General features: G+C 39.4%; 1 protein-coding gene and 2 non-coding genes across 5 annotated transcripts; all 3 read left to right on the forward strand.

The window, feature by feature from the left end:
- Positions 1–27,978, forward strand: NAP1L4 (nucleosome assembly protein 1 like 4). 3 transcript variants are annotated; one of them, XM_063158635.1, is made up of 16 exons: positions 1–87; positions 3,868–3,899; positions 4,936–4,997; positions 6,558–6,657; positions 7,587–7,728; positions 7,835–7,921; positions 9,419–9,538; positions 10,123–10,194; positions 13,830–13,969; positions 15,921–16,066; positions 17,890–17,912; positions 18,512–18,631; positions 18,923–18,952; positions 20,194–20,250; positions 21,401–21,438; positions 26,688–26,733. In XM_063158635.1, exons 2-15 carry the CDS (start codon positions 3,886–3,888, stop codon positions 21,404–21,406), a joined length of 1,119 nt encoding a protein of 372 aa, XP_063014705.1. In that variant the 5' UTR covers positions 1–87; positions 3,868–3,885; the 3' UTR covers positions 21,407–21,438; positions 26,688–26,733. The 3 variants fall into 3 exon arrangements, 2 of the variants coding, with proteins under 2 accessions (XP_063014705.1, XP_063014704.1); XR_010028048.1 differs by lacking the exon at positions 26,688–26,733 and having other exon boundaries at positions 20,173–20,250; positions 21,401–21,415; XM_063158634.1 differs by lacking the exon at positions 21,401–21,438 and having other exon boundaries at positions 26,688–27,978.
- Positions 8,105–8,232, forward strand: LOC134420429 (small nucleolar RNA SNORA54). The gene has a single exon (XR_010028346.1). It is a non-coding gene; the product is annotated as a small nucleolar RNA SNORA54 (small nucleolar RNA).
- On the forward strand, positions 11,360–11,480 carry LOC134420428 (small nucleolar RNA SNORA54). The gene has a single exon (XR_010028345.1). It is a non-coding gene; the product is annotated as a small nucleolar RNA SNORA54 (small nucleolar RNA).
- Positions 27,979–27,995: the final 17 nt, after the last annotated feature.

The following is a 27,995-nucleotide window of genomic DNA, read 5'->3' on the forward strand; positions in this document are numbered from 1 at the left end:
GTTTGTTAGCGGCGGCGCTGCCCGAGCGAGGAGGCTGCGAGGAGCCCGGCGGCGCTGCGGCCTCTGCGGCGTGAGGGGCGCGGGCAGGTGAGGGCGGGCGGCCCCGGGCCCCGCGCCCGGGCACCCGGCGGGCACAGCGGACGGGCCGAGCCGGGCGCCGCCACCGCGGCGCGGCACTGGGGGTTCGCTCAGGGCCCGCTCAGGGGCGGAGCACGGCGGCCACCGCAGCCGCGCGGCGCGGAGGGGATCGCGCCCGGCCTGCCGCGGTTCCATTTTAAGGGCGGTTCCAGAAGTTGGGGCCCACGGAACGGGTCCCGCGTTGCTCCGTGCCTGGGGCCGGGGAACGCGGGGGTTCCGGCCGCATGTATGGCCGCGCTGGCTGGCAGCGCGCCTGCCCTGTCCCCGCCCTCCCGGGGGAGCGGGGAGGAGGAGGGCGGCAGGGAGGGAGCGAGGGCTGCCGGGCTGAGCGCTGCCCCCGCCGCCCTGCTCGGCCTGAGGCAAGGCCCGCGCTGCTTGGCTGCGGTGCGGAGCTTTCGCCTGATCTCGGGCACGGTGCTGTGTTCCCGCAGCGCGGCCGGCGGTTCGGGGGCTCGGTTTTGCATTTGCGTTCCTTGTCTCCCACGTGACGGCCTGTTTGAGATTTTCTTTGATGCTGCGATTGTTTACTGCACACAGTACTGGTGCCCGTAGGATTTATCAGATTCCCTTCCTGTAGCGTCTGCTCACGAGGCTTTCAAATAGAAAGGTAGCGCGAGTGTGGAATTACGGATGAAGCCGGAATTACTAGGAACATTTTTATGAGGTCATCTCTAAACAAGATAGTGTTCCTTTTGCTAAACTTCGGAGGCGAGCTGAGTATTCCTCATCTCCGGGGTTGTGGAACAGGTGAATGAGTTTCTTCCTCAAATAATTTTTCATGATTACTTATTATCCCTACAAAAAGTATCCGGCTGTTTGTTTGTGGCTTCCCGCGGGGTTACAGCTCAGTGCCTCTGGAACGGAAGCTGTAACTTTCTCTTCTGATTTGTTGTAGTTACGGAAAACACTTAACAGCTGTGGGCAGGAGTCTTCCTGTGAGTTCAGGAGCCCTTCAGTTTCCTGTTTTGCCCTTCGGTTGTGTTTAGAAGGTTTGTGCAAGGCAGGGAAGATTTATTCCGTGTACACTTCTATTTATGAGTACATCTTGCCAGTGTGTTGATTTTTTTCCTTGAATTTGTGTCCTTTAGGAGATTGTCCTTGTAATGAACTTTTCCTGTCCTGGTGTGCCTCCAGTTTACAGTCCTGCAGCTTTAAGGGATTGATGGGGTGTGGCATTTGTGCCAGACAAGGTGCAGCAGTAGCTGCCTTGTAGGACAGGGCCTTGATCTGATCTCCTCCATCCCCAAAGCTTCATCTGCGTGAGTCACTGGGATCAGGGAACTGCCCAGGAGAAATCAGGCACTAATTTGGCCTTTTAATGGTGGTGGTAGTAGTAATAATCGTTGTTACTTCCTTGGGTTCTGGTTGCTTTTTCCTGTCTTCATTGCCTGTAAAGCTGCTTGGAAAGCAATGGAGACAATGTCCACGAGGGCTTAGTGCTTTGGTACTGGCTTTTGTCAGCTGGTGTGTGCTGAGCTCTAGCTCTTAAATTACCTTTCCCCCCCGGCAGTGGCCCTCAGCAGCTTGTCCCTAACAGTTTTGTTGGTGCCTCTGTGGCAGTGGAGTCAGTGCAAGGCAGCTGGAATGAAACTGGGAATCACAAGCTGTCTCCTAAGAAAGTTGCCTCTGATTATTTATTTATATACTTCTTTTTACTTTCCAGTTGCCAAAGACACAAGTCTAGGGGTGACACAAGACTTGAAGTATGTGTTTGCACCAGGGAATGGTGCCTTTTTCCTTTCTTCTTTTTTTTGTTCTTGCTTGTTCCCGGTGAGTGGCTTTTGTCAGAACATGCCCAGTTCATGCCTGTTCCAGTGGAGATGAATTCAGCTGCTATTCAAACATTGTTCCATGTTTTCCAAACACACATGAGGATCTTGAGGAGTAGTTCCCTGCAGGAAATAGAGCACAAACAGCTGAGCAGAAGAATTTTCATGTGGAGCAGAGTCTGTTCCATTAGCTGGGTTGCTGGGCCAAGGCTGGAAGTCACAAGCCCTGGAGGGTAACCCTTAAGTACTGCCAGTCTGCATTTTTAGTTGCCTTCTGTGCCTCCTCTAATAGAGACTGGCATCATATAACTTGTTGGCTGAACTCTGATATTGGGTCAGCTTGCTCTGTTTTACCTCTTTTATTGTATCTTTTAATCCCTGCCTTCTGTTGCTGTGGAAGGAAATGCTCATTTATGCTCCTTTTCTTCAGCTGTGACATTGTGAAGATCTGGTGTGCTCTAGCAGTGGTTGCTGGCTTTGCCCCTTTCCCCTGTGGTGTTTAAGGCAAGAGGAAGTGTTTGGGGTGAATCAGCCTGAGCTGGTGGAACACCTCCTCTGCCAGAAGCCCCTTCGTTTTGTTCTGGCCTGAGCCTGCAGGGTGGGTTCCAGGCTTGTATGGGAGATGGGAACAGCTGCCTGTGCAGTCATCTGGAGTGCCCTGGCAGTGCTGCTGAGCAGCAGCAGAGCTTTCAGCCCTCAGCAGGGGCTGTGCCAGGGCTGCCTTTGCAGCTGGGAGCGGCGCTCAGCGTTTTCCACACGGAAGGGTGCGTGCGATCCCTGGGCTGCTCCCGTTGGCATCAGCGCCCAGGTTCTCCTTTGGCGGCCCTCTGTTGGAAGCTGGGCCTGGAATCAGCCTCTGTGGCCTTCAGAGAGCTGGGGAAAGCAGAGCTGTCAGCTCTGAGTGACTGAAGCTGCTTTTTGTTCTCAGTTTGACTCACAGACCAAGGTGTGCTTTCGTGAAAGTCTGGTGGTGGGAAACACCACCTGTGTTTCTATGGCAGGTAGTGATTATTGTGATTTGTGATCAGCTTTTTAAAGTGGGGGTGGAAACCCCAATCTCTCTTCTGAAATACGTGTGCAGGCTGGGCTATTTCACCCCAGAAAGGAAAGAACAGCAGAATAAGTTGGACAATCTGGCTCCCTCTGGTTTCTCAGGAGAACTAATTTAGATACTGGGGGCTGGGGTAGCTGTGCTAAACTTGGTTCCAGTCATTGTTAATAACGAGATTTTAACTTCTCTCTTGCCTCTTCATTTTCTGACTCCTGATAAATAAGGAGCAAATCTTAATACAGGGGATTCTCTCTTCCCTGTTGCTAGATAAAAAAACACCAAATAGAAGACAATTATTTAGCAAGAGAAGAGGTTTTGACAGTAGAGCCGCAGAAGCAGCTACTCACAAAAATAACCCTGATTAAACAGACATGTGAAACATGTTTTTCTGCCTGGGTGATGAAAGAAAAAAGTAATTTGGAAGTTATTGTAATTAATTCATTTGAACTTTTGCTCAAGTGTGCTACATAGGCAGAGATTAAAAATTCATTATTTACTATGATGCTGTCAAGGAATTAGAAAATAATACATTTATGTCTTCTTCTTTGGCTTCTTTTTGATAGAATGCTGAGCTAATCTAGGAAACTGTGGCACTTACCTTCAGACTGAAAACCCATAATGGGGTAGAAATTCATTAGTATCTGGAGTATTTAACAGAAAAAATAAGTTCTGGGAGGGTAAAACCACCTGACAGACTTCAAAAACTGAGCAAGTTTCATTTTGAGTTGGATACTGTGGTAGCTATTCAGTTTCCTGGGAGGGATTATGCATGATGAATTTTATAGCAAAAAACCAGTAGCTGTTAATTTGCATTGAGGTTTTAAACAATGACCTGTTCTATTTTCATCTTCTGTTGAGGTAAACAAATTACTGTTCAAGTATTTTTAAACACTGCTTTTCAATTTGCAGGTGGATACAGGCACACAGATGGCAGATAACAGGTATGTTGGGCTGTTTTCCTGAAATTAAATCAAGGTAGTTAGAGCCAGGTGTATATCTGGTGTTCTGCTGGAGAAGTTTTGTTGTTTTTTTTTTTTTGTTTGTTTGGTTTTTTTTTTAACTGTGAAGAGTGGATTACCAGACTTGGATAAGAATAAAATGGTAATGTTTTTCTAAATGCTCTAAAGAACTGAAGAGCCTTAGTGTTTCTCTAATCTGTGTAATTTAAGCATGCAAAAAGGCACCTTTTTCTTCTAGTTTATTTAGTATTTTTTGACCATACATTATTTTTATGGAACTGATGCAGATCTATATGTGCTGCTGCTCTTCTGAGGCTTGCAGTGCTGGATAAGCTGGTCTGTCCTGTACCTGATAATACCCATGTGCATTTGCACTATCTCTTCTGGGTTTGTGTGTTAGGGTTAGTTTCAGCCCTATCCAGTGTGCATTATGTCACCTCTGAGGTGGCAGGAGCACAGGGAATACTGGCTGGCTCTTGGCTCATGCTGGGCCCTCTCCTTCTCCAGCCTAGGAAGTGAGATGGAACACCTTGCAGCAGGGAGCTGGGGAGGCCAGGGACATGTCTTTTAGAATAGGAGTGAGTGTTTCTATCAAAACAGAAAAGTTGGAAACAGAGCTTTTATCTCTTGTTCATCTTCCTTTCATAGCTGCATCCTTTGCCATGTTTTTCTGCATCACTTACACTAAAAGTGTCTCATATTTTTATCTCTGAGTAAAAACACTTTCCTGTGCAGAGTGAATGGCCACATGATTCACAGACTGAATCATACACATGATTGGCCAGCCATTCACTTAATGAGATGAATTTATCTGTCAGAGGTTTTTGTTTTGGGCTTGTTATGTTTTGTTTTGAGGTTGGTTTGTTTCTTTTTAGTTTTCACAAGCTTGAAGACATAAATACGCCTTTTATTGGGGTAATTGTCTATAAAACATGTCTGTAGTAAACCAAAGTACTTCAGTGCTGACATTTGTGTAATGTGATGCTATTTTAATATGTTACCCTTTGAATTCTTTTAGTAAAACAGAAGATACTGCTTCAGAGTCTCTGGAGGCTGCTAAAAATGCAAGCAACAAGAAAGGTATGAAATACATAGTAGTAGGTGACATTACAGAAGTGTAACAAGCCTTTACAGTCAAAACTGGAGATGTGTTCACAGCTGAAAGCAAAACTATGAAAACAATGGTTTTTAGGCTAACTGTTCACTTTCTGATGTTTTCCATGTTTATTGCAGCCAAAACCAGAGTGAAGGCTGTATTTTTGTGTGTGTTGTGACTGTGGTGCTTTTCCATTGCCTGAAATGACCTTCTAGACCCTTGCAATAAGGCCTGCAAAGGCTGGCTTGTAACAACACGTATTCTTTGTCAGCATAGTTACCAAAGTGGGCAGTTCTCTTTGTATGCTAGTTCTTTACTCTCTTGTTTCTCAGAAAGTGCATCTTCAGAATGTGTCCTGGAAGTTTTTACTCTCCATTAGCAAGGTCTACAGATAACTGCTGAGTAGTGTTTTTCAAATTAATGTTTCTGAGTTCAAAAAAGCTGCAGTTCCATTATTTCTCCAGATACTCAAATTTGTAAGTTATAGTGAAATATATTCCATATATGTGGTCACTGAATGTTCTTTAGGTCTCCCTCATTACCTATTTTTTTTTTCAATAAATCCTTTGTGACTGGCAATTGAAAATTGCATGAGAACTGGTAGACACCATTGAATAATTTTTAAAGTCAAGTTGCTTGAGAAAAAGTAACAACAAAATTCCAAATAAGTAAGAAGAACAAAGCAACACACAAATGCAAGCATATAAAAGCTTCACCATGTTAGTGTGTGCTGTGCAAATTATTGGGTTTTTAATACCTGAGGAAAAGAGCACTGAGAAAGAATGGAAAAATGTGAAAAGCACAAGTCCTCACACCATTACACACTGCATGGTTATTAATAAGGGTTTTTAACACCTAACCAGAAGCATTTTAGATCTGAACTCCTGTAAAAGTTGTCTTACTGGGAAGTGTTGTGATGGTTGAGGAGTCTTACAGATTATAAAATCTTCTTGAGGTAAATACAAGTGGTTGTCAAGGTCACAGTGCTGTGCTGCTTATAGTACTGTACACAGAGTTGGAAGGGCTTTTTCAGGAGTCACACTAACTGGAAAACAGATCTCCTGGAAGTGTAATTCAGTGGTTCTCCTCCTGAAAATTTATATGTGGCTTTAAAGGTATAGCTAATACAGAAGGATAGAGAAACTTCTGCTTGTACTTTGTTACATAAGGGGAAAACAGGAAATTTGCCTGTGTTGTCAATATAGTACTTGCATGTAAAAGCAACTGATAGATTTGCAAAGAGAAGAGTGCTTTTTCTATCATTATCTTTATTATTATTCTATCATTATAGAATAGTAATTTCATATTCTATTATTTATTATTTTTATTTTCATTAACTTTATATTCCTGAAAGCTGGTCCTGAAGTAATTATTTGTGTTAGCAGTAAAATACTCACTGTTTTCACACCTTAAATAACAGTGATAGTGATGTTATTTGAGGTGTGAAAATAGTATTTTTACTGCGACTGCTGTAAGACTCAGTATGACAAAAAGCATTATAAATCTGTGCAAATTTGTTTAAAAGGGGTTTTCTGTCTTCATAGAAAAGCTGGCAGACCAAGTGATGCAAAATCCACAGGTCCTGGCAGCTCTTCAGGAACGTCTTGACAACACACCAGTTACTCCTTCCAGTTACATTGAAACGTAAGTAGTGGGCATGATAAAATACTGAAAGACTGAAGGCATAATAGAATATTGTTACTGTAATTAGGCTAGAAAATCAGAATAAATGATTCACTAAGAAAAATGGTTTACTTAACCTGTGATTCATAGTGTCTTACTTCTGGAAGAAGAGTGATGTTTTACCTAATGCAAACTTGCAAACAAAGTTTTGTCCCGTTCAATATTTACCATGGCTGTTTCTTGTTTTGGATAGAAATAACTCCCTTCCCTCGTTTGTTTCCTTCTGTGACCCTTAGTCTGACAGGGTATGTGCTACAGTGACTGATGATTTCTATAACATTGCTCTTCTGGATGTAATGGAAAGTTCAGTACCTCTATATCCCTAGTTTGAAACTTAGTTTTATATTGACTGTAAAGTAGATTTAAATGCTGCCTTTAATAAATACTTACACTTTTATTTCTTGACTGAGAATTGCTGGTTTAGACCTCTTTTCAGAAAAAACCTAAGTTCTATAGTGAGATCTTTTTACATGACTATGTCTAAATGTTTAATAATTGAAAGTGTAGATGGGCAGTGTGTGCTTTATGAGTATGACCCATGAAACAAAGCTTTCTCCTGTAGAGTGCACAGTTCTTATTTTTCATAGATGGATCAGCACAAATCTAGTCTCAAAGTTTAGGTGTAAACAAAGGTATTAATTTCAGATCTCTGAACTACACGGGGAGGGTAGTGGCCCCAGGGAATGGAACAGAAGATAACACCTTTGAGAACAACTTGGGTAGGAGAGGATTCTTTCAACTTTTTGAAATAGGTTTTGGAGAAACATGTATGTTTGACATAAGCCTTTTATTTTAAAATTGCATGTAGTTATAAGCAACCTAATTCTCAGTAATATGTGAAATAATGCTGAGGCAACTAACTTTTAACCTTAAATAATTTTGATTTTTAGCTTTCCAAAAGCAGTGATAAGAAGAATTGATGCCTTGAAAAAGCTCCAGGTGAAATGTGCCCATATAGAAGCTAAATTCTATGAAGAAGTACATGACTTAGAGAGAAAATATGCAGCACTCTATCAACCTCTTTTTGATAAGGTAGGAAAATTATGTATATAATTCTTATTTGTTTGTTCCTGACAGTTCTGGTTATGTATATATAATTTTACATCTTCAACTACATTTTTGGGTTTTTTTATCACAGAGAAGAGAGTTTATTAATGGGGAAGCTGAACCCACAGATGCAGAGGCAGAATGGCACAGTGAAAATGAGGATGAAGAAAAACTGGCTGTGAGTATAAGCTGGGTCATCTACTATGGGTATATCAGATTGTCAGAGTTAAATTCTTGTTCTTGCCATTGAAAGGAGTTTAGTGTCAGTGCTGTGTTCTTGTGATGAATGCACTGTTCTGGCCAGTGAAAGCTTCTACACCATTAGTTTAGCCTTTGTTCAAATTTGAGGAGTTGCTTTTGTTGGCACTGTTCGTAACCTGTTAACAGCACCTTCCTGCTAATGGGTTCCATTCCAGTGCTACATGAAACCCTAAGATAATACAGGACTGGTTGGTTCTCTGCCTGTCTCCATTATTTTGGGGGACAGAATTAGCTTTCATTTTCATAAATACAGGTGGGACACTTGTCACACAGCCATAAAACAGAATCGAGCTAATCAAGTGTCTGCTTGGCTGGTGGATTCCTATTTGTCCATTGAGTAGGAGCTGTCTAGATTTAGGAGGCATTTTATAGTCTGTGGGCTGCCTGTTACTTTCCCAGCATCATTTCTAGAGATGTGTGCTCAGGCTTTGTCTCAGAAAAGCGACCTACTTAGAAAACTCTGTTTACCATTCTGTCAGGTTTTCTTTGCATTTTTTGCTTAGCCTGATTCCTTCTTGTTTTTTTTTTTCTCTGTTCAAAGTGAATTGTTCTTTGTTTTTACTGATCTCCTGAGATTGAGCATGACACTGAGTGCTCCATGTGCATGAGCAAAAAACATTCCTTAGGCTCTGTGTAAATACAGCTTTGACAGCCATATTCCACACAATAAAATCAGAAACACGTCTAGATGGGAAATAAATTGCAGCTTTGTATTCTTGGCACGTCATAACCCAAGCAACTGCCAGAAACATCTTAAATATCTGCTGCTATCTAGTGGTGTAAAAGAAAAGGTGCAGCTTTCAGACTCAATTCCCAGGGTTGTTTAGGATTGAGAAATTACTTCCTCATTCTTCTTTTTATAACATTTGACATCAGTTATGTGGAAGGACATCCTCTTTCCCAAAATAGTAATAATTGGACACAGCATAATAATGAAAGATACCTGTAAAAAACAACTTTACAAGTATTCTGCAAAATGGGCAAGCTAAAAAAGCATTTCAGAGAACAAAGTTAGATTTTAAATTTTTAGATGGCATGCTGTAGGTGGCTTATGGAGCTACAGAAATTAGATTAATAGAAAAATAGATACATATTTTTTCTCTTTCTAGAAAGAAGGAAGTGTTTTAATTATTTCTGTTGTTTCAAATCAGTGAAGCAGACACTTGGTCTATTTAGTGTTCATATAGAAGAATTTCAAATTAGCTGAAAGTAAGTCTGAATTGCGTATATGTTCAGTTGTGTAAATAAACCTTGTATCTCAACTTCATTTGCAGAGGAATAAAAAAGTAAATTTTAAATGTTCCTTAAACACAGCTTCAGAGATGGCAATTGTTTTGTACTTCTGTCTCTGTTTAAATTGTGACTTCTTAGTATATTTAATAATTTCTCAGCTGTTTCTGTATTTCTTTCCCAGGGAGAACTGAAAAATGCAGTGGTAATAGATGAAAAAGCGGAAGAGACAAATGTCAAAGGAATTCCAGACTTCTGGTTTACTATCTTTAGGAATGTAGATATGCTAAGTGAATTAGTACAAGTAAGTTTTTACTCTGAAATGAGCAACTTCTGCTGTATCAAATGAATTGCTGCTTTTCCTGTTAATAGTCAGTCCTTGTGGAGTGTGAGTCAATCCTTTGGTGTAAGACACCAAATCTTTTGAGTCTTTGCAATCCCTGAAGATGCTTGAAATGATGGACAAGCATTTTTAGTTTAATCCATAAAGGATTATTGTTGCAAGGTTGTAAGAATACCTTGGGTTGGTTGAATTTGTTTTAAATAGCTTAGGTAGTTATGCCTGCACTTGTATTAGTGGCTTTTAATAATGTTACAGAAGAGTTCCCTGGAGTGTGTCTGCCTCTGAATCTCACTGGTAATAAATCCCTTGAATGAAGTTACTGTGTCTTCAGTAATACATCCCAGCAGCTTTGTTTACTGAAGATCAGCCCTAAAATGATTGAGAATTTAGCACATAGAATTTGCAACTATGATTAAGAAATTTAGATCTAGACCTTTACTTTAGCTGAAATTGTTGAATTAGTTATAAGGTGTGCTTCTTAATTAAGGAGTGACTGTTTTTCTAAGTATTGCCTGCTGAATTGAATTTTGCTTTTTTCTGCTTAGGAATATGATGAACCTATCTTGAAACATCTGCAGGATATTAAAGTTAAGTTTTCTGAACCAGGACAGCCTATGGTGAGTTTTCTCTGCTTGTTTCTCATGAAGATTGTATTAATGAAGTGAGCAGCATTCCGAAATACTCATTAGCTCTCTTTGGCTGTTGTTGTGTGGGGGGGAGGTTTCTTTCTAAGGTATTATTTTCATGCATTGCCTTTGAAAGATTTATCTCCAGATTTCCATACTTTTTGCTCTTTCATTCTTAGCCTGGACAGCTCTGACATTACCTTAGTTTCTAGATTAAAATTCTGGCTGAGATCTATCTAGTTTTTGCTTTCTTTTCTCTCTCAAATTCAAGTGTAGCTGCTCTTAGTAATAGAATTACATGCTGCTTTTGATTTGAAAATGAATTGTGGGAAAGATTCTGTGTATCAAGTATTATTTCAAAAGCAATATGACTTGGTAATACTAATCAAAGACAATGATTATAGATAATATGCCTGTTGAAAAGAATAGAAAATATATTAGATAGTATTTTTAAAGTGTTCCTCATGAGTATTCTTTAAAGTATTACTTCATGCTTTTTTAATTTTGGAAATTTGTTCTGTTTAAGTTCGATGTACAGAAACAGATACTGTGTTTCTTGAAGTTGCTCTGCTGCTTATTCAGTTTATGCAGACTATACTTATTCCTTGAACTCCCTTTGAGGGGGAGGCAGGGAGAAGGATGGAATTTGAGCCTACATATACTTTCTTTAAATTTTGTCATTCTGGCTTTTTTCTTATATTTGGTATTTTTTTGTTTTGCCTTATGGAGTGATGGTCTTCTGAGAATGTCTGAAATAAATGCCATCATTGAAGATTCACATAAGAAAGATAGGAGGACTTTCTCAGAATAGCTTTTAATGGTTATTAGCAAGTCTGCCAGTACTGAAACACTCAGGCTGATAATTGGCAAGAAATTAGAATGGCAGAGAAAAACTGAGAATTAAGTTTCTAAAGATTGCAGGGCTTAGGGAGAGGATATGAGTTTTAGGAAGAAAATGAGTTGTCTAAGCACAAAATAAAGTATTCTAAGGAATTGCCTGTTGTGTCTTGAAGCATATCTATTCAGTGGCATTTGGATGAGATGGGCATAGGGTTGGTTTTTTTTTTTTTGCCCACATGATTTTTGTGTTCTCATTCAGCTTTGTTTTATAGTACCTTAAGCTGGAGAGCTCTTTACACACTGAATTTATCTTGTCTTGCACTGTTCGTAACCTTTTGACAGCATTTTTCTGCAAATAGGTTCCATTCCAGTGCTACATTAAATCCAATAATGGAAGGCTGACAAACTCCATGTCCCTTCTGTATTTGGAAACAAAGGATGTGTTCCTAACTGCTTGAGTGAAACCTGTTCTGCAGCTGTGTGTGACTGTCTTTCAACAAAATCTGCAGTTCTTTGTTGAAAATTGGTGCAGCAGTGGTAGCTTTGTGCTGTATGAGCTTCACATAACCAGTGTGTCATAGATACACTAATTCTGCTGGGGATTAGGTTTTGCTGCTCAAGAAATACATGATAATTAGGAATTTTCTGATTTACTGTTGACCCAAAACAATTAATTGTAGTTATGGCACTCCAAAAGTGGATTTACTTGAGTGCAAATAAAGTGCTTCAAAGTCCTGTTTGTTATGGCTTGCACATAGAAACTTTCATCTGCATGAAGCATAAATGACTCCATTACTGTTTACTTGTTTTATAACCACATGGGTAAACTCATATGTATTTTATAATTATAATTTCTCTTTACATATTTATTAGGACATCAGGATCCTTAGCTAGCATATTGAGACCTGGATGATGTATCTAGGTATAACTTAAGTAGCTTAAAAAAAGGCAGTTTCTTTTTTTTTAACTTCATGAGCATATATTTGATTAAAAAACCCCAGGAATGTCCACATAAAGAGTATTGGAAAGGTTATTACAACACTTGAAATATTATGTGAAGCTTGGAGCTTCTTGTCTCCTAATTAGCAGGTATACAGTGAGATGCTGAACTGCAGTGTGTGCAGATATTTTTGTCTTGCTAGCCCTTGGGATCCTGCATGCTAAATAGTGCCACTGGTTGGTTATTTATAGTCCCAGTGATGGTTTATGGGATTATTTGGGTATGAGTGTTCGTCACTGGTAGTGGATCAGCTAAGTTTGTAACTCTTCCCCTGAGCATATTTGCCAGAGAGAGATTAGCCTTAGCTGAAGGCAGCCTCCAAACCATGCAGCTGTCTCGAATTGCTTTAAAGGGAAGCAAAGCTGAAATAGCCACTGAAATCAGCACAGATATCCCAGGGTACTGCTGGGTCCCTGTGGCTTCCTGTCCTTAATCAGGGAGCACAGGGGTTGGGGAGGCTGCTGTTGCCATTGGTCCCCATCACTCCTGGACCACTCTCTTAGCAGGCATGAGTCACGTGAGGAGATTCATGGGGTCTTAGAAAGATTAGGGGCCTTTGGGGGATGAGTGAGGGATAAATATCTGTGATGAGCAGGCTGTTATTAAATATCTGTCCTGAGTTATTTATCTTGTCCACGCATGAATGGCCTTGAGAAAAAGGATGGCAAGGCAGACTTGGTGGTAACAGGCAGTTTTCTGGCCTGAATCTGAAGAATGCCTGGGGAAGTATATGCAGGGCCAGTCTTTTAGCAGTTATGTAATCTGTTTTGTATGCAGATTAGGGCTAATTGGTAATGCATATTACTGGGAGAGTAAATCAGATATTTAAAGTAACTGTTACACATGCTGTGGCTGGGCACTGGTGTTGGAAGCTTTGGCTTTCAGACCTTCTGTTGTGCTGAACTGACCTGCAGACTTTTCCCCCCTTCAAGTCACTAAATCAATACTGCCAAAAAACTTTATTCTTTAGTGCTCTCCCTTTCCAAGACTGCTTGAGTTTTAGTGTACTTTGAAATGTTCATAGTTGATCCTGAGTGCAAAGTGAGCATTGTGCAGGGAGTTTAGAAACCTTTACTGAAAACTGATGCATCATGGATGCTGTGGTTTTCTGTAACTGGAGCTTTTTGTTCTCCATGTAAGAAACTGAATCTTTGCAAATAATTTCTGAGTACCAGAAACATCTGCTTCAGGCTGTAAGTTGTTGAGGCATGTTGGTTGTAGGACTCAGTTTATGAAATCAGTGTTCCTTTGCAGGATTTTCTATTATCAAATGGAAAAAATCCCTCTGGTTCCAGGGGGACTGTGCTATTTAAATAGACTTTTGCAATCTAAATTGTGCTTTAACTGGAAATAAAGTCTGATTCACTCTCTTAAGATCATGATCAGACTTGGGGGAGCAATAGAACCACATGGTGTTGTTACAATGCTAAAATTACTTCATAATAACAACTTCATCCCAAGTGCAAGGATGATGAGAGGCTTCCATAGGAAATAAAATCAAGACTTTTCTGGAAATACCTCTAAGCTTGCTTTCAAGACAGCAGTTCTATATGTGAAGGTGAATGAAATCTACTAATTACCTGTTTATAATTTGAATATATGCCAAGGTTGTTGTAGCTTCTTGCACATTTGAAATTCATTGACATTCATAATTTCCTGCTTCTGCTGTAGTTTCAAATATGTTTGCCATCAGTTTTTTTTCCCTGTTTTCAGAGTTTGATTAATGATAATTATGCTGATGAACTATTTCATAGATGAAAGTTAGTAGTAACACAATTTCTTCCAGTCTTTCTCATTAGAGTTCCACTTTGGGCCCAATGACTACTTTTCTAATTCAGTCCTGACAAAAACATACAAGATGAAGTCTGAGCCAGACAAGACAGATCCCTTTTCATTTGAAGGACCTGAAATAGTTGATTGTGATGGGTAAGGAAAACTGAAATTCAAAAAAGCTTCTATAGTACAAATGCATAATTTTTTTTTGCTTATTGTGATAATGATTAGTAAAGATAAAATTATTACTGACTTCAAAACTGGGAACATTTGTAGGTGTGATGATGATGTTAGTCTCAGCATGCAGAAGTAATAGATGCATAGATGGAGATACATTGTAACATTGTGTACATTTTAAACTGAACACCGTTCAAATTTAATAATTCTCTAATTAAGGTAACAAACCTTTTATTTCCAGATAACTGGGTAAATTATTTTTAGTTCTTACCTCTCACAGACTACCCCCATCCTCAGTCTGATGAGTAGCCTTGGACTCTCTTGGATTCTTGTCATATCCTCAGCAATTTTTATTCCAGCACTAATTGGTTTATTATTATCAGGCAGGAATAGGTCATATTTATCATGTGTTCTTTCAGCCTGCTTTGAGGCTGGAACATAAAGGTTATGCAGTTTGATCCTGACAGCTGTGGCTAGTGCAGCAATTTTTTTAAATTTTATTTTTATTGTGTTTGCAACACATGCTCAGAAAACAGCTGTGGATGGTGAATTCTCATGTCTGTTCTGGAAGCCTGTTGAGTTGAACACCACATTATAGTTTCTTGGGGGTAAAAGAATTGTTCCATCTAAGCAAACCCTTTATATTCCTATCCAGGATTACTGCTCTATAACCAAATTCCAGTGCCAGGGCAGAGCTGACACAAATGAAAAATGGCTTTTGTACCCTGTTGTTCTTAGCATCTAAGTATTCTTTTCTGTTGGTGATTATTTGGGTTTTTTTGGTATTTTTGGTGGTTATTTTAGGTTTTTTCTGCCCCTTCAAGGATGTGTTTTGATGGTTTGGTTTTTGGGGTTTTTTAACTCACATTTAAGGTGTGCCACGTACTTGGTTTTGTGAATGTGTGCTGACAACCTCAAAACCTCTCGACTTCTAGTTCTAGATGTTGTTGAATCCAGCATTCACCTGCAGTGAGGCAAAAGTTCTTCTTGGAGTTTAGTTAAAGTTGTGCCTAAGTAACAGACCACTCCTTTTTGAAGAAAACTTTAGTTCATTACAGCAAAATATTTTCTGTTTAAGTATTATAAAGGAATGCTTTCCTGGCTTGCTGATTTGTCAGAACTTTGATTTTAGTTGATGTTTCCTGAGGAAGGTGTTAAATAAGGTACAAGTAGAGCAGGAAAACATGTCTGTGCCTTGTTATACAGGTTAAGTATAAAACTGCTGACTTTGGCCATCTGTCTATAGGACAATGTATTTTGGAGGCATTTCAGGGTTACTGTGACACCATTATTTCCATTGTAGGAGTATTAGCTGTGTTTGCCCCTCACTATGTGCCATGTACAGCTTTGGGTAAAACTTGTTTGAATGGAAAGAGACTTTTCATTGAGTGTCAGTTTGTTCAGCAGCAGAATGGAACTGAAAATTAGTCTCTGTTCAGCTTGCTGTGCTTGGCTGCCAGGTCAGTCTGAGCACTGCTCTTTGGACAGCTCAAACATCCCTCTCCCTGGCCACTCTTTGGACATGCATTTTTAGGGTAAATGGACACTGCCTTGACCTGTAGTTAAAGGATATCATGTATTGTTTTCTAACAGTCTGACTGGTGAGATTTTCTCTGGAATAGCTTTTAATCCTGGCCTTGGTTACAGAAATCCAGTTGTTGGGCCAGAGGAATTGAATTACAGGTGGAGTGAGGGCAGTGATTAATCTGCCAAGACAAACTTGCACAGCATTTTCATTTAGGAAAATATTTGACCTGTCCAACATACACATAATCTCTAGAACTATGATCCACTTCATAACTGGTCAAGCAGCTTTATCTAGACAGTGATAAGCCATCTTGGCCTTGGTGTTGCTGCTCTGCTGCTCAGTCCCTTCTTTTCCCTGGTGCCTTGTGTTAAAATGCTGTTTGTCCCCTGCTGTCTCTAGGTGTACCATTGACTGGAAGAAAGGCAAAAATGTTACAGTTAAAACAATCAAGAAGAAACAGAAACACAAGGGCCGAGGCACAGTTCGGACCATTACTAAACAAGTACCTAATGATTCATTTTTTAACTTCTTCAGCCCAATAAAGGGTAAGTGTGGAAATTTAAGCATTTAGGATCTTTAAAATATGTTGTTATATATTTGTATTTATGTCACCTAAACATTCAAACTGTTTATGCTGCTGCATTGTAAAGTGCTTACTAGAGGAAGATTGCAAACTCTTGCCCATCCAAACAGATGATTTTGTCCTGTTATGCTGTAGAATTTGACCAATAGGTTTGCAGTGTAAACAGGAATCATAGTAGGGAGAGTCTCCTAGACTCTCTTAAAGAAGTTGACGTGTTTTACCACAAGATGGCTCCATGCATCAATTTGTTTCTAACATGCAAAAGAGCTGTGTTCCGTTGTTGGTCAAGTTACAGCACAGCAGTTTCATTGAAACCTCTGTGTCAAGAGACAGAACTTTCTGTCCTTTCTTCTGGGAGTAAATAGGGATCCCTGATAACTCCATAAATAATTTTCCTATTTTCCTAGATTAATGTTAGATGTGTACTCACATTTTAGGCAATTCAGATGGATTCCAGCACCATTTTTTTTTTTCTTGGTCCATCTTTCATTGTCCTCTTCTGCAAGCATAGATGAGGGAAGTAGTTTATTTTGTGAACAAAAGGGGTCCTACAGGAAAGATGGTGAGGGACTTTTTGGAAGGGCATGTAGTGACAGGACACATGGAATGGCTTTAGACCAAAAGAGGGCAGGTTTAGGTTGGATATTAGGAAGAAATTCTTAACTGTGAAAGTGGTGAGACACTGTAAGAGTTTGGAGCATCCATAACTTCTCTGGGCATTCATGGAAATGTTCAAAGCCAGACTGGATGGGGCCTGGTCTTGTGAAAGGTGTCCCTGCCCAGGGTGGAGGGGTTGAAACTTAGTGATCTTCAAGGTCCCTTCCATCCCACACTGTTCTGTGATTCCAGAGGTGTACTGAACAGAATGGTTCTTGATTCTGGTGTGGGCTATTATGAACTACCTGTCCCTCCTAATTACTACTGCAAATGCCCATGTATGTGGGTTAAAAAACATGGGATATGTATTTCTAAATTTGGGTTTGGTACACAAATGTCCTTTTATATTTGTTGCTGCTTTGAAGAAAGCATGGAGATTTGTCTCCTGTTGGTGTTATGTTGTTCTTCTAAATACTCAGAGGATACATTTTGGAATTAGCAGTATAAGACAAGACACTGACATCTGCTGGCAGTGGATAGTTACATTTTCAACTTGAGAACTGAGCCAAATTATCACTTTCACAGTAGATCACATGGTAATGTAGGGAAGGGAAGTACGTTTTGATTTGTGTTGGGGTTTTTTGCATTGATTTTATTTTTTTTGGTTATTGGTTAGTTGGTTGTTTTTTTCTTTAAACAAACAAAGCACCCACCCTGTTCTAGGCTGGTTACAGCACTGGGCCGCTTCTCAACAGTGCTTTACAGATTCATGTCAAAATGTTCACCTATTTAGTTCCAGTTGTTTTGGGGAAGAGGAAGTGATTTGTAGTGCTCCAGCCAAATGAAGTTACTGTAATTACAGCATTAATAGAGGAACCAATTATGTTGATCTGCATGTCCTCTGAACCCATCCTTGTAGAAAGAGTATTTCCTTTGCAAAAATCTCTTGACATCCAAATGGCAGCACTGATGCTTTAGCTACAACATTTGAAATTCTTACAATTTCTGTAGGTTTAACTTAATACTAATCTGAATTGTCATAGTTTTAATAGCTACCTTGTGAAGCCTTTATAACCTCAGTGTTTTCAGGTATGAGAAGGTCTCTATACTGTGTTTTGTCATCTTGAACATTGAGGCAGGTGAGAGTATACAGGCATTTCTTAAATTTGTTGTCTTTTCTTTTTGCAGTATCTGGTGATGGAGAGTCACTGGTAAGTTTTTGAAACAGCACAATTGCTCTTTGCCAAGTCACTGTATAGTGACTACAGGGTTCTTTTATTAAGTACTGTGTATTTTTATTGTTATTTTTGCCTTTGACAAAGCTGGGCTTCACCTTGATAAAGTGAAAGATACTGTCAACTTCTCCAAGTAATCAATTGACAGTTCACTGTTCCACAATTTGCTGATCCAAGACCTTTCCAGTGTCACTGTTGGGAAGGTCATTGTTTTCCCTGCCCACTCAGCAGTACTGTGTGGCTGGTACCTGACTTGAAAAATCAGTCTGGAGCATTCTGAGCAGTTCTGCAGCATCAGATGCCAGAGCCAGCCAAGTCTGAGCTTTTTAATAAAAGGTGTCTTGGCAGGACACTAACAACCTGTGTGTGTAAAGTAGGAAGCTTGTACAGAAAATCTCAATTCTGCAAATCTAGATTTAGCTGTTATTACAAAATGTACTGAAAGTACCTATGACCTGAAGGTTGGTGATGACAGTGTGGTGTTTTCCCAAAGATGGTACTTTAAAATATTTTCATCTGCTTCTGTGTGTCACATCACATTTGCAGTAGAAAACTCAAGCTGATTTGTCTTACAGGATGAAGACTCAGAATTCACTTTAGCAGCAGATTTTGAAATTGGACATTTCTTCCGTGAAAGGATAGTCCCTCGTGCTGTGCTGTACTTCACTGGGGAAGCTATAGAGGATGATGATAATGTATGTATGCAATTAGCAGTTTGTTTATTAGTCAGCACATAGAAACATGCTGCTCCTTTTCTGACTAGACTAGGGTGAAGTATTAATTACATGAGAATAACAAAAAAAAACCCTGAAGAGATCCTGCTACTTGGGGATAGGAAAGGGTCATTCAGCTTGCTATAAGTTGTTAATCTGCTTCTGGAAGGAGCTTAGCTTCATTTACAGTGTTTGAATATGTTACACCTATTACTGCAGAAATTTTTATGCAAATACTTGCAGAGCTAATTAAACCTTGGGTTTGTTTTTCAGTTTGAAGAAGATGAAGAAGGTGAAGAGGAGGTAAGATGCACACTATTTTTTATAGATTACTGACTACCCTTTCCATTCCAGTGCCAGGAATAATTCTATATGGAGCAGAAAACAGTTGTTCATAAATGCTCTTGTTCATGGTACTTCTTTCCAAAAGAGTTCAGCATTCATGACTTGGAAAACTGTGCCTGGTTTTCCCTTTTCATAGTAGTACTTCCTGCAAGAGCATATATCCATTTTTTTATCCACTACTTTGAAAGCTGTTTTCTGACATGAGTCAAAAATTAAAGACAAGCTTTTTTTTTCTAGAGTGCTGCATGGTAAATATTTGTTCCTTAGGTGGTAGTGGAATTTCAGCTGTCAGCTTTTAGCTGTGATAAGCTTGAAGAGTGGGTTTTACCAAATGCAAAGTGAAAAAGGGGAAGTGTGCAACTGCTCAGCATAAACAATTTAGGCTGGCTCTGGTCTGTTTGCAATAATGTTGTATGAACACAAACACACTATGAAAGGCTTTGCACAGAGTCACTAAATGTTACCACACTTAAATGAACTAACATCCTTTACATTTTTTTGCTTTTACTGCTATTACTGTGCTGTCTTGCTGATTTGTCAAAGGTACATCCCTGATTGTTGTCAGCTTCAGCATAGCAGAGTACATCAGGGGTTATCAAGCTGATGTGATATGAGCTGGCAGCCTTCAGCATGCAGTCTCTTTTTTTCTCTGTACTTAGGCTGTTGAGTGACTAAACATTTACTTTTTTTTTTTTTAAGCTAGGTATTGATAGAAGTGTGTATATGTATTTTTAATTGGTTTTCAGTGCCAGATGTTATCACTTGGATGTAGTTGTGTGTAAAACTGAGTGCAAAAATCCTGCACAGGAAATGCATAGCCTGTCTAGAGTAATCTAAATAAAGTGGCTCTTTGGAGGGAGACTGAACTAAAGAACAAATTCAGGCATGTATGCCTATTACCAGAACTAAAATTCCAAATAATTTGTTAGGTAGAAGTTTAAAAATTGCTGTGGGACTGCATTAGCAGTGTGCATAGGAAGGTTGCCTTAAGCCATACTGAGACCTTTATACCATGTTTTAAAGATTTGTATTTAAAACTTGTAAGATGCTGAATTCTTTTAAATCAGCCCAGTGTTGACATCTGAAACATTCTGGAATACAGTGATAATTTAATTTGCTACTTTATTTTTTGTCCATTATAAAAAGTTGCACTTTTAACCTATTTTAATTTCTGTTAGTTTATCTCTATTTTGTCATAGGAGTTGGAGGGGGAAGAGGAGGGAGAAGAGGATGAAGATGCAGAGACTGATCCTAAGGTAAGGACTTCTGTGTGCTTAGTGATAACACAGGCTATAATCATGAGCAGTGTAGTTAAGGGTATGATAGTTTGTGAAAAGATCAATCAAAAAAACACCCTAGCTTCTGACTGCAATGTTTTTATTATCTCCAGCACTCAAATTGCTCTTCAAAGAGAAGTTAATGTTTCCATCAGTTGAGAAAATGCAAGTTTTTGCTTCCAACATGCACCAAGATAATTTTCAATCTGTGTGCCTTTGCTTCTTAATGGCATCTCTGTGTAATGTTGTTACAGTTTTCCTTCAGAAAGGTCATATTTAGATGTTCTTTGGCTGGACTTCAAGCTAGAATTAGTCTGACAAATCTCAACTAGCTTGTTTGTTAATGTTATTTTCCTTAGAATTGTTCTTTATCGTTGTCCTGATGGCTGCAGGTTAGACTCTACATGTCTGTACTTGGTTAGAAATCAAAAAAAAAGTCAGTCTTCAACTTAGAATTTTAAACTTTATGATACCTGGCTTAAAATTCAGCCTTGAGGGTTAGTGTTCCTTCTGATAGGTATTTTTCAGGTCTTCAGTCATGGTAAATGCTTATATTTAGTGAAGCTGGGACAGTGATGACAGACTTGTGTTCATGTAGTTCTTAAAACATCATAAAAGCTTTCAATTTTTTATAAAAACAGGTGAAAAAGTGAAAGGCATGCAAAACTGCTTGATCTTTGGATAAAAGTCTTAACAGCAGCTTGACATGTCACTCTTCTGGTACAGTTTTATACATCATCCTATCGTTAGTAAATGGTTTTTGTCACTATCAAGATATCAAGAGTCAAGTTTGTTTTTCTTAAGGAGAAATTCTCTATACTAAAGAAAGTCTGTCTTGTACAAAGATCAATCAAACAGGGTTAGATTGGCAAAAATCAGTATTCTGACTGCTCTGTAGGATTCAGATGCAGTGGTGTACCTATAAAGGGTAAAAGTTGGGCAGCTGAGAAACAGTGTTAGTTCTACATCAACATATGTTTGTATGAAGTATCCTTTAGAGGATTTGGTATTCTGTAGGGGAAAAAATCTGAAGTTATCTTGGAAGGTTATGGTTGTTGCCTCCTGTATTATTTTGTACATTTCACTTTTCATCCATGCTGACAGTTCCTTTCAATTTTTTCCCATTTAGGTGTAATATAAGTCTGTTATTCATTCATACATTTCTAGGTAAGGTGGAATTCCATTCATACCTAACTTCCAAGAGTCCCATTTGTAGTCATGCAATGTGGTTTGTTTTCTAGGGTTTTCTGTTTTGTTTTTGTTTTTTTTCTTGTATGGGGAAAAGAAATGGGGGAATGGTGACTTCAGAGTTTAAGTTTTATGAGTAAACAATAGAAAGAAATGGGTAGGGATGAGTGCCTTTAAATCATATAATTAAAGTAGATTTTTCAGAATGACTCTGCCTTCCTGGCACACTTCCTGCTCTGCCTTTGTAGCAATCAAACTGTATTTCATATACACATGGTAAAAGATACTGAGACTGGTCAGACTATTTTTCCTTGTTTCTGGTTTGATGTTGCATCTCTTTACTGTTTCTAATGCACTTGCAAATTATTTCTTAAATATCTTCTCTGCTCTTTCTAAACTCTTCTAAGTCATCAGCTTACTTAGTATGCCTTTTCTAGCATCTTATTTATGCTGCCTGACAAAGGCAGGCAGTCACTCTTAGAAGCCTTTTCTTGATCTCTCATGATTCTGAACAGGTATTATTCTTCTGCTCATCTGTCTCTTTATTTAAAAGAAGAAAGAAAAATTTCCTTCTGTTGTATACTGTCATCTTTCGCCTTTCATCCCATTCCTCCCAGAGAACAATGCCTGCAACAGCCTCCATACTTCTTCCCCCTCTGTATTTTAGGCTTGTGTCTTTTTATTTTAATTATTTAGAAGAAGGTATAATCCTTCCAGCTCACTCCCTCTGCATAGATAATGCCCTTCCTTGCCTTTGTTAAACTCAGAATGGAGCTGTGCTTCTGAATTGGTTTTTAGTGCACTGGTGGTTTACCTGCAGCAGTAGAACATCTGTTTGTCACAGTGGCTGCAGTTTGTTTCACAGCTGTGTTCCCTGCCTACAGTTAAAATTGTTAGCCACTGGCTCCAGGTTTTCAAGTCAACTTGGAATTATTTTATTTCATTTTTTGACACTGATACCCCAGTTCTGTCCTGTTTTCCGCTCTTTTTCCTGCTTGTATCATTTTCTGATCCTTTTGTTCCCTGTTCCTTGCCTTTCTTTGCCTGCCAGTTCCCACTCCCTTCTTTTCTTTTCTAGAGTAGTTTTCTTTTCCATGTACACAAAAATAATTGGTCTGTTTTCCTTTCAAATCCAGTTTCTCCTTCTCAGTCATTTCCCTATTACCTCCTCCTTTATTGTTGTAGCGTATTTGTTGTATTGTTGTAGTACATTTGCTTCATGTCAACACTTTCTGCTTTGTTAACTTTTCCTCCTTCCTTCCTGTGAGTTTAAGTACATTGGAGTTGTTCAGATAGAACCAGTTCATTATCATCTCTTCCACAAAGCACTTGTGCCATGTATAAGTTGTGACTTTGGAAGACTGAGCAGTCAGATGATTGAAAGTAGCTTCAGAAGATGCTACAGAACTGGATAATGTAGCTGGTTTTGTCTAGTGCATTTTCTATGTGCTTGCATGTCCCATTCCTTTAGCTGCCTTTATTTCACCTTGCTGAGGCTGTGCTGGAATTGAGAAGTAGCTGGCAGGGTAATGCAAAGTGCTGGTTTGAATCATGAGCAGAAGAGCTGCTCTGTGTGTGAGAGACTGCTTGGGCTTCAAGATCTGTTGTCTCCTGGGTTACAGTGGCAGGACCTGGCAGCAGCAAATTCATTTCCAGACCGTGATGTGGAGGCAGGCAGTTTGGGTTAGGGTTGCCCACTTAACTCCAGCTAGCTCTGGGTTTGCATTCTGATATATAGATATATTGCTTTTTCTCCTTGAGTAACAGAGAACAGGAAATAAAGATAAGATTCAGTTTTAGGTCCCATAATTGGACTTTAACATTGAAGATGTTTCAGAAAGGCTTTCTACCTTCTCCACTGGAAAGGCCATCAGATTTAGTGCCTGGTGCCTGCCTTGATACTGCTGTTGGCAGCAGAGTTCATAGGGAGAGTCAGATGAGATCCTGTTGATCTGCCTGTTCCTGCATGGCCACCTTAGCAGATGGGAAGCTTTCCAAAAAGTGAATTGGAAAAGTAAGGAGATAAAGACTTCATTGCTCTTTGAATCACCTGGGAATGTATCTTGCCTAGTGTGTTTAAATACTGAAGACTAACAGAAATTCGCTGTTTCCTTTATGATGTCTTTTGAAAAAACAAAACTGCTAAAATAAAAGGCATGGAAATTTTGGGCTTATGTCCCCAGCCTCTAGGGCACCAGTTTACCTGGATGGGCAGACAGAGTGGGGTTTGTGTAGGAAAGAAAGCAGTATTAACTCAGACCTGCTTTCTTCTGTGTGTTAGCTCTATGTTCCTGTGAATTTTAGGTGCAATTTTTAATTGTGAGAAAGTGATGCAGTAAGTGAGTGGCAGTAACAACAAGCTATATATTGATCTTTGTTAGCAAAAAAGAAAAAATAGGTGGGAGTCTCAGCTTGTTCATATCCATTGGAATGGTATCTCAGACTGAAATTCAAGGCCCAGAGCAGTTTAAACTCCTTGCACAGAGTAAGTGAATGTGAAATGAAATACTTTAAAGATACAAAAAATTTTTAAATCCTACCAATTTTAAGATGAATTAAAGTCTGCTTATGGTTACTGTAAAGAATCTGTTTACAACCAGAAGAATTCTTGTCTCTGTAGCCCTGGTTGTGATCTTGAATATGTGTGTTCACTGCTAAATTTATTTTTAAATAAGATGCAATTCCTCCTTATCTTTGCCAGTTCAAGTCCCTCTGGTCTGGCCAATGCACTTCACTATCTCTCTGAGATATCATGGGAAGTTAATTTAGGGAAATAGAGCATGGAAAGCTTGCCAGGATGGGGTGATAAACAGCACAGGGGCTAAGGCAGATCAGTGTAGTGGTTGGCTGACCCAGTGTCACCACGTCTGGGCTCTGCAGGAGGAGCAGGCTCAGGCTTTAAAGGGGAGTGTGGATGTCAGCTCTGCGTCCCACTCACAGCTTGGGGTCTGGGCCCTGATCTTACAGGAGCCAGCAAAGGCCAGAGATGAGCTTCAGTGTGCCTGTGCCTGCTGGAGCAGCTGTAACTGGAAGGGAATTGTGCTCTCTTTGTGCTGGTGTGCTCTGGGATTAGGCTGAGATGCTCTGCATGAGGCTCAGGGTAGCTGAAGGCAGCGTGGGGCTCACATGCAGGCTTCCTCAGCAAAGGCAGTGCTGTGTGTTAAAGTGGTGGGAGAACATGGATTATGTTGGAGTCTGGATCTGAAATACTGCCTTCATACTTAGGGCCTGCTTAAACATTCTGTGTATAGGGCCAACAGAGATACATCCTCAAGTGTAACCTAAAAATAGCAGTATTTGTCTCAAAATCCTCCAACTGCCTCAGATCCAGGAACCCCTCAAACTGTATTTATTTCTTTTTGTCTGAGAGCAGTAATCAACACTGAAAGGTTCTTAAAAAAGAACTTTGTGATCTCTGTGACTCAGTTTTTACAGGATAAACACTTATATGCTGTAAATATGATTTAAGTGTTTACAGAAATAAGGAAAGGATAATGGAGTTTATTAGAAAATACAACAAGTGTTTTGTTTGATCATTAAAATTTGGCGGAAATGGTTGCGGTGGTCAGCCTAGGTGTATTTTGATCTAAATATAGCAGGTGACTAGGAAGGAAGGAGGGAGATGGAAAGATTTTTTAAAGTACATTTTAAATAGTAGATTTCTTGTTTTATCATGGCTCTTAGCCAGAAGGCAAAGAGGAGAGGAAGTGATTTTGCCTGCACACTATTCCGGCCATGTTCAAATACCAAGCAGTTTAAAGGAGAATACAAACCTTTAGAAAACTTTAGATAAAAATGCTGCTGTGTTTCGCTTGCCCCTCAATAAAAAGGAATGGCATGCAATGAACTCCCAGTGGCAGTTAAATTTTCATTTAAGAGCAAGAATGCTGATTTTGTTTTGTGTAAACATACCCCTTTTCCTGTATTTAGTCCCCAGTCAGTGCAATGTAATTCACATTGGTGTTACTTGGAACTTCAGGCAGATGAGAGAGAACAAAGTTAAAGTTAGCCAGATGTGCTGAGTGAGGAATGCCACAAGGAAGAAGTCTGAAAGGTTTCTGACACATCTGTGCCTTTGGCTCTAATGCTGAATTAAAGTGGGAGGGATAGTGACCACTGTGACCGTAAAGCAGTTTTGGTGAGGAACAGAGAAACAGCCTGGATTCGGTGCAGGTTATTGGGGCAAAACTTCATGATAAGAAAGTTTAAATTAGTTGCATCTGTTCTTCCTTTCTAGAGGCAAAATGCTTTAGTTGCCTTAGCTCTTGGTTACTTGATGTATACTGAGCTTAGCATGGGTACATATTTTATAACACATAAACCTCTTCTTTAGGATAGTAACTAAGAAATATTTTACTTTGCATCAGTGAGGTTCAAGGTGTTGTATTTTTCTTTATTAGACTGCAGCAAGTTTCTGTGACTGCTGTTTGTGTATAATAAACTATATTAAGAGTGGTAAGGGGAGAAGCAAAGTGGAAATTCACTGAGTAAATTCTCCTGCTTTCTAAGAATGCTATTTTACAATGGAAAAAAAACAAGAAGTGCAGTGTAAACCTGAAGTTCTTAGCTGTTTGAGTACTTGTTCTCATTCCCAAATACACTTCCTTTTGCTAAGAGGGAAGTTGTTTAACTACCTAATGAAGGTGTTTCTACTTTTACATATTCAGATTAACATACGGACTTCTTGCCCAGTGTTAAATTGTTGAATAGTTACCTGCTGGTGATGCAGAACCTAGAAGAAATCAACACATTAATTACATTTTTATCACCTTAGCAGAAAGGGAAAGGCTCCTAAGGAAAAACTCAGACGTGCTGCAGAATAAGCAGCCTGCCTTCCTCCCTCCTCAGAGCTGGAGGAGGTGGCAGTTTATTGTTAAAATTGTTCAGTAGGGCTGGAAGTCAAATAGAGCCTGTGGTTGAGGGCAGTAGGTGGTGGTTTGCTTTCTTGTTTGTGTGAACCTTGGCCTACAGGATGCAGTGTTAACAGCACAAAAATAGATAAATTACGGGGCACCAAGCAGCTGGGGGCAAGGGGAAACCCAGTAAATGTGGTGACTCTGTTGGACCTTTATGATGTAGCTTGAGTTTTCATGTAGCATTCCTGTACATACTAGTGTTACCTAGTTAATTCAGAACTGCATAGCAAGTTTCTCTGTATTTGTTGAAGTGTTTTCTTTCATGCCAATTTGATTTTTAACTGTTTATTTTCTCTTTTTCCCTTTATGCAGAAAGAGTCCAGCCAACCTGCTGAATGCAAACAACAGTAATAAGGAAATACCACTTGGAAGTGATATTTGAACAACTTGTAACAAATAGTTGGATACCTGGCCTGCAGTTCAGGATATTCTATCGCTGCAGCACAATCTTATTAACAATGCTTAAAATTAATTTGTTTTAAAATGCATGATTTTCACTAACTTTATTGCTTAACATGTACAGTGGCAACTTCAATGCATTTGGGAAATATGAGGTTTAAATAAAGCACACTCTACAGCCGTTGGTACACTGTAGCTAAGTATGTCAATAGGCCTTTAGAGCCTTTTGCCCTATGCATAGGGGAATAGTCCAGACTACCATGTGAGGATTATCCACTTTCTTGCTCGACATTGAAAATCGTGGAATAGCAATGTGCTGAGAAGCTAAAGTAAATGGATGACATGTATGGTAGCTGAAACAGATAGAGCAATATGACTTTTTTGCTAGTTCCCTCCCCCATTTTTTAATGTTTCTTGCAACCTACAGATTGAACTAGTGCTTGAGCAGCTTTAAATGTCATATTTATTATCTCAGTACAACCAGTTGAGTTGAAGTAATTTTACTTCATTGAAGAGGGTGTCATATTTGAGACTTAGTTGTTCATCTTACTATTTATTTATTCATGTTTGTAAGTACTTTGACAGAATTAGTGCTTTTTAATAGTTTTTAATAGTTTTTAATATACTTGAAAAATTTTCTTCCTCTTTTGCATACAATATGGGTACTTGTAAAACAGGTAATTCAAAGTGGTCTCAATGTAGTAGTCTAGACAGAAGAAACAAACTCGCATCAAAATGACAACTCTTCTGGATGAAGATCAAAATGTAAAGGCCAAACTTGCTGTTGGTGGAAGTGGGTTGCAGCCAAAGAACCAGACAATTTCCAGTAGTGTTATTGCTTAGTGTCCAGCATGAAAGGACCTTTCACTATGAACACGGAATCTATCAAAGTGAGTCAGTTCAATAAATCTGAAGTTTGGGTGTCTTACTTGCAACACTGAAATTATTCCATTCCACAATTTTGTTTTATTTCAAGTTCTGAAGTCTGCAAAACTATGTTTTGTTGTTGTGTGGCACTTAAAGTACACATTTCTAGTTTCAGCATCCATTACCAACCTCTGGCAGCAGTTGAATAGCAGCTGTATCAACACTGTGACCAGGCATGTAGAGTGCTCCAGCCTTACCTTACACATTTGTAACTTAATACGGTGTTTTCAATTTGTACAGAATAGATAGAATATTCTATTAAAGTTGTGAAACATGATTGGTGGTGCCTGTCTG

The sequence above is a fragment of the Melospiza melodia genome, chromosome 6 (genome assembly GCF_035770615.1).
Source record: "Melospiza melodia melodia isolate bMelMel2 chromosome 6, bMelMel2.pri, whole genome shotgun sequence".
Classification (NCBI taxonomy): Eukaryota; Metazoa; Chordata; class Aves; order Passeriformes; family Passerellidae; genus Melospiza; species Melospiza melodia.

Bases quoted from the DNA above. Each gene is read 5' to 3' on its own strand.
- NAP1L4 (XM_063158634.1), top strand. The intron at 7,922-9,418 runs GTGAGTATAAGC...TTTCTTTCCCAG, and splicing joins AGGATGAAGAAAAACTGGCT to GGAGAACTGAAAAATGCAGT. The intron at 18,632-18,922 runs GTATGTATGCAA...TTTGTTTTTCAG, and splicing joins CTATAGAGGATGATGATAAT to TTTGAAGAAGATGAAGAAGG.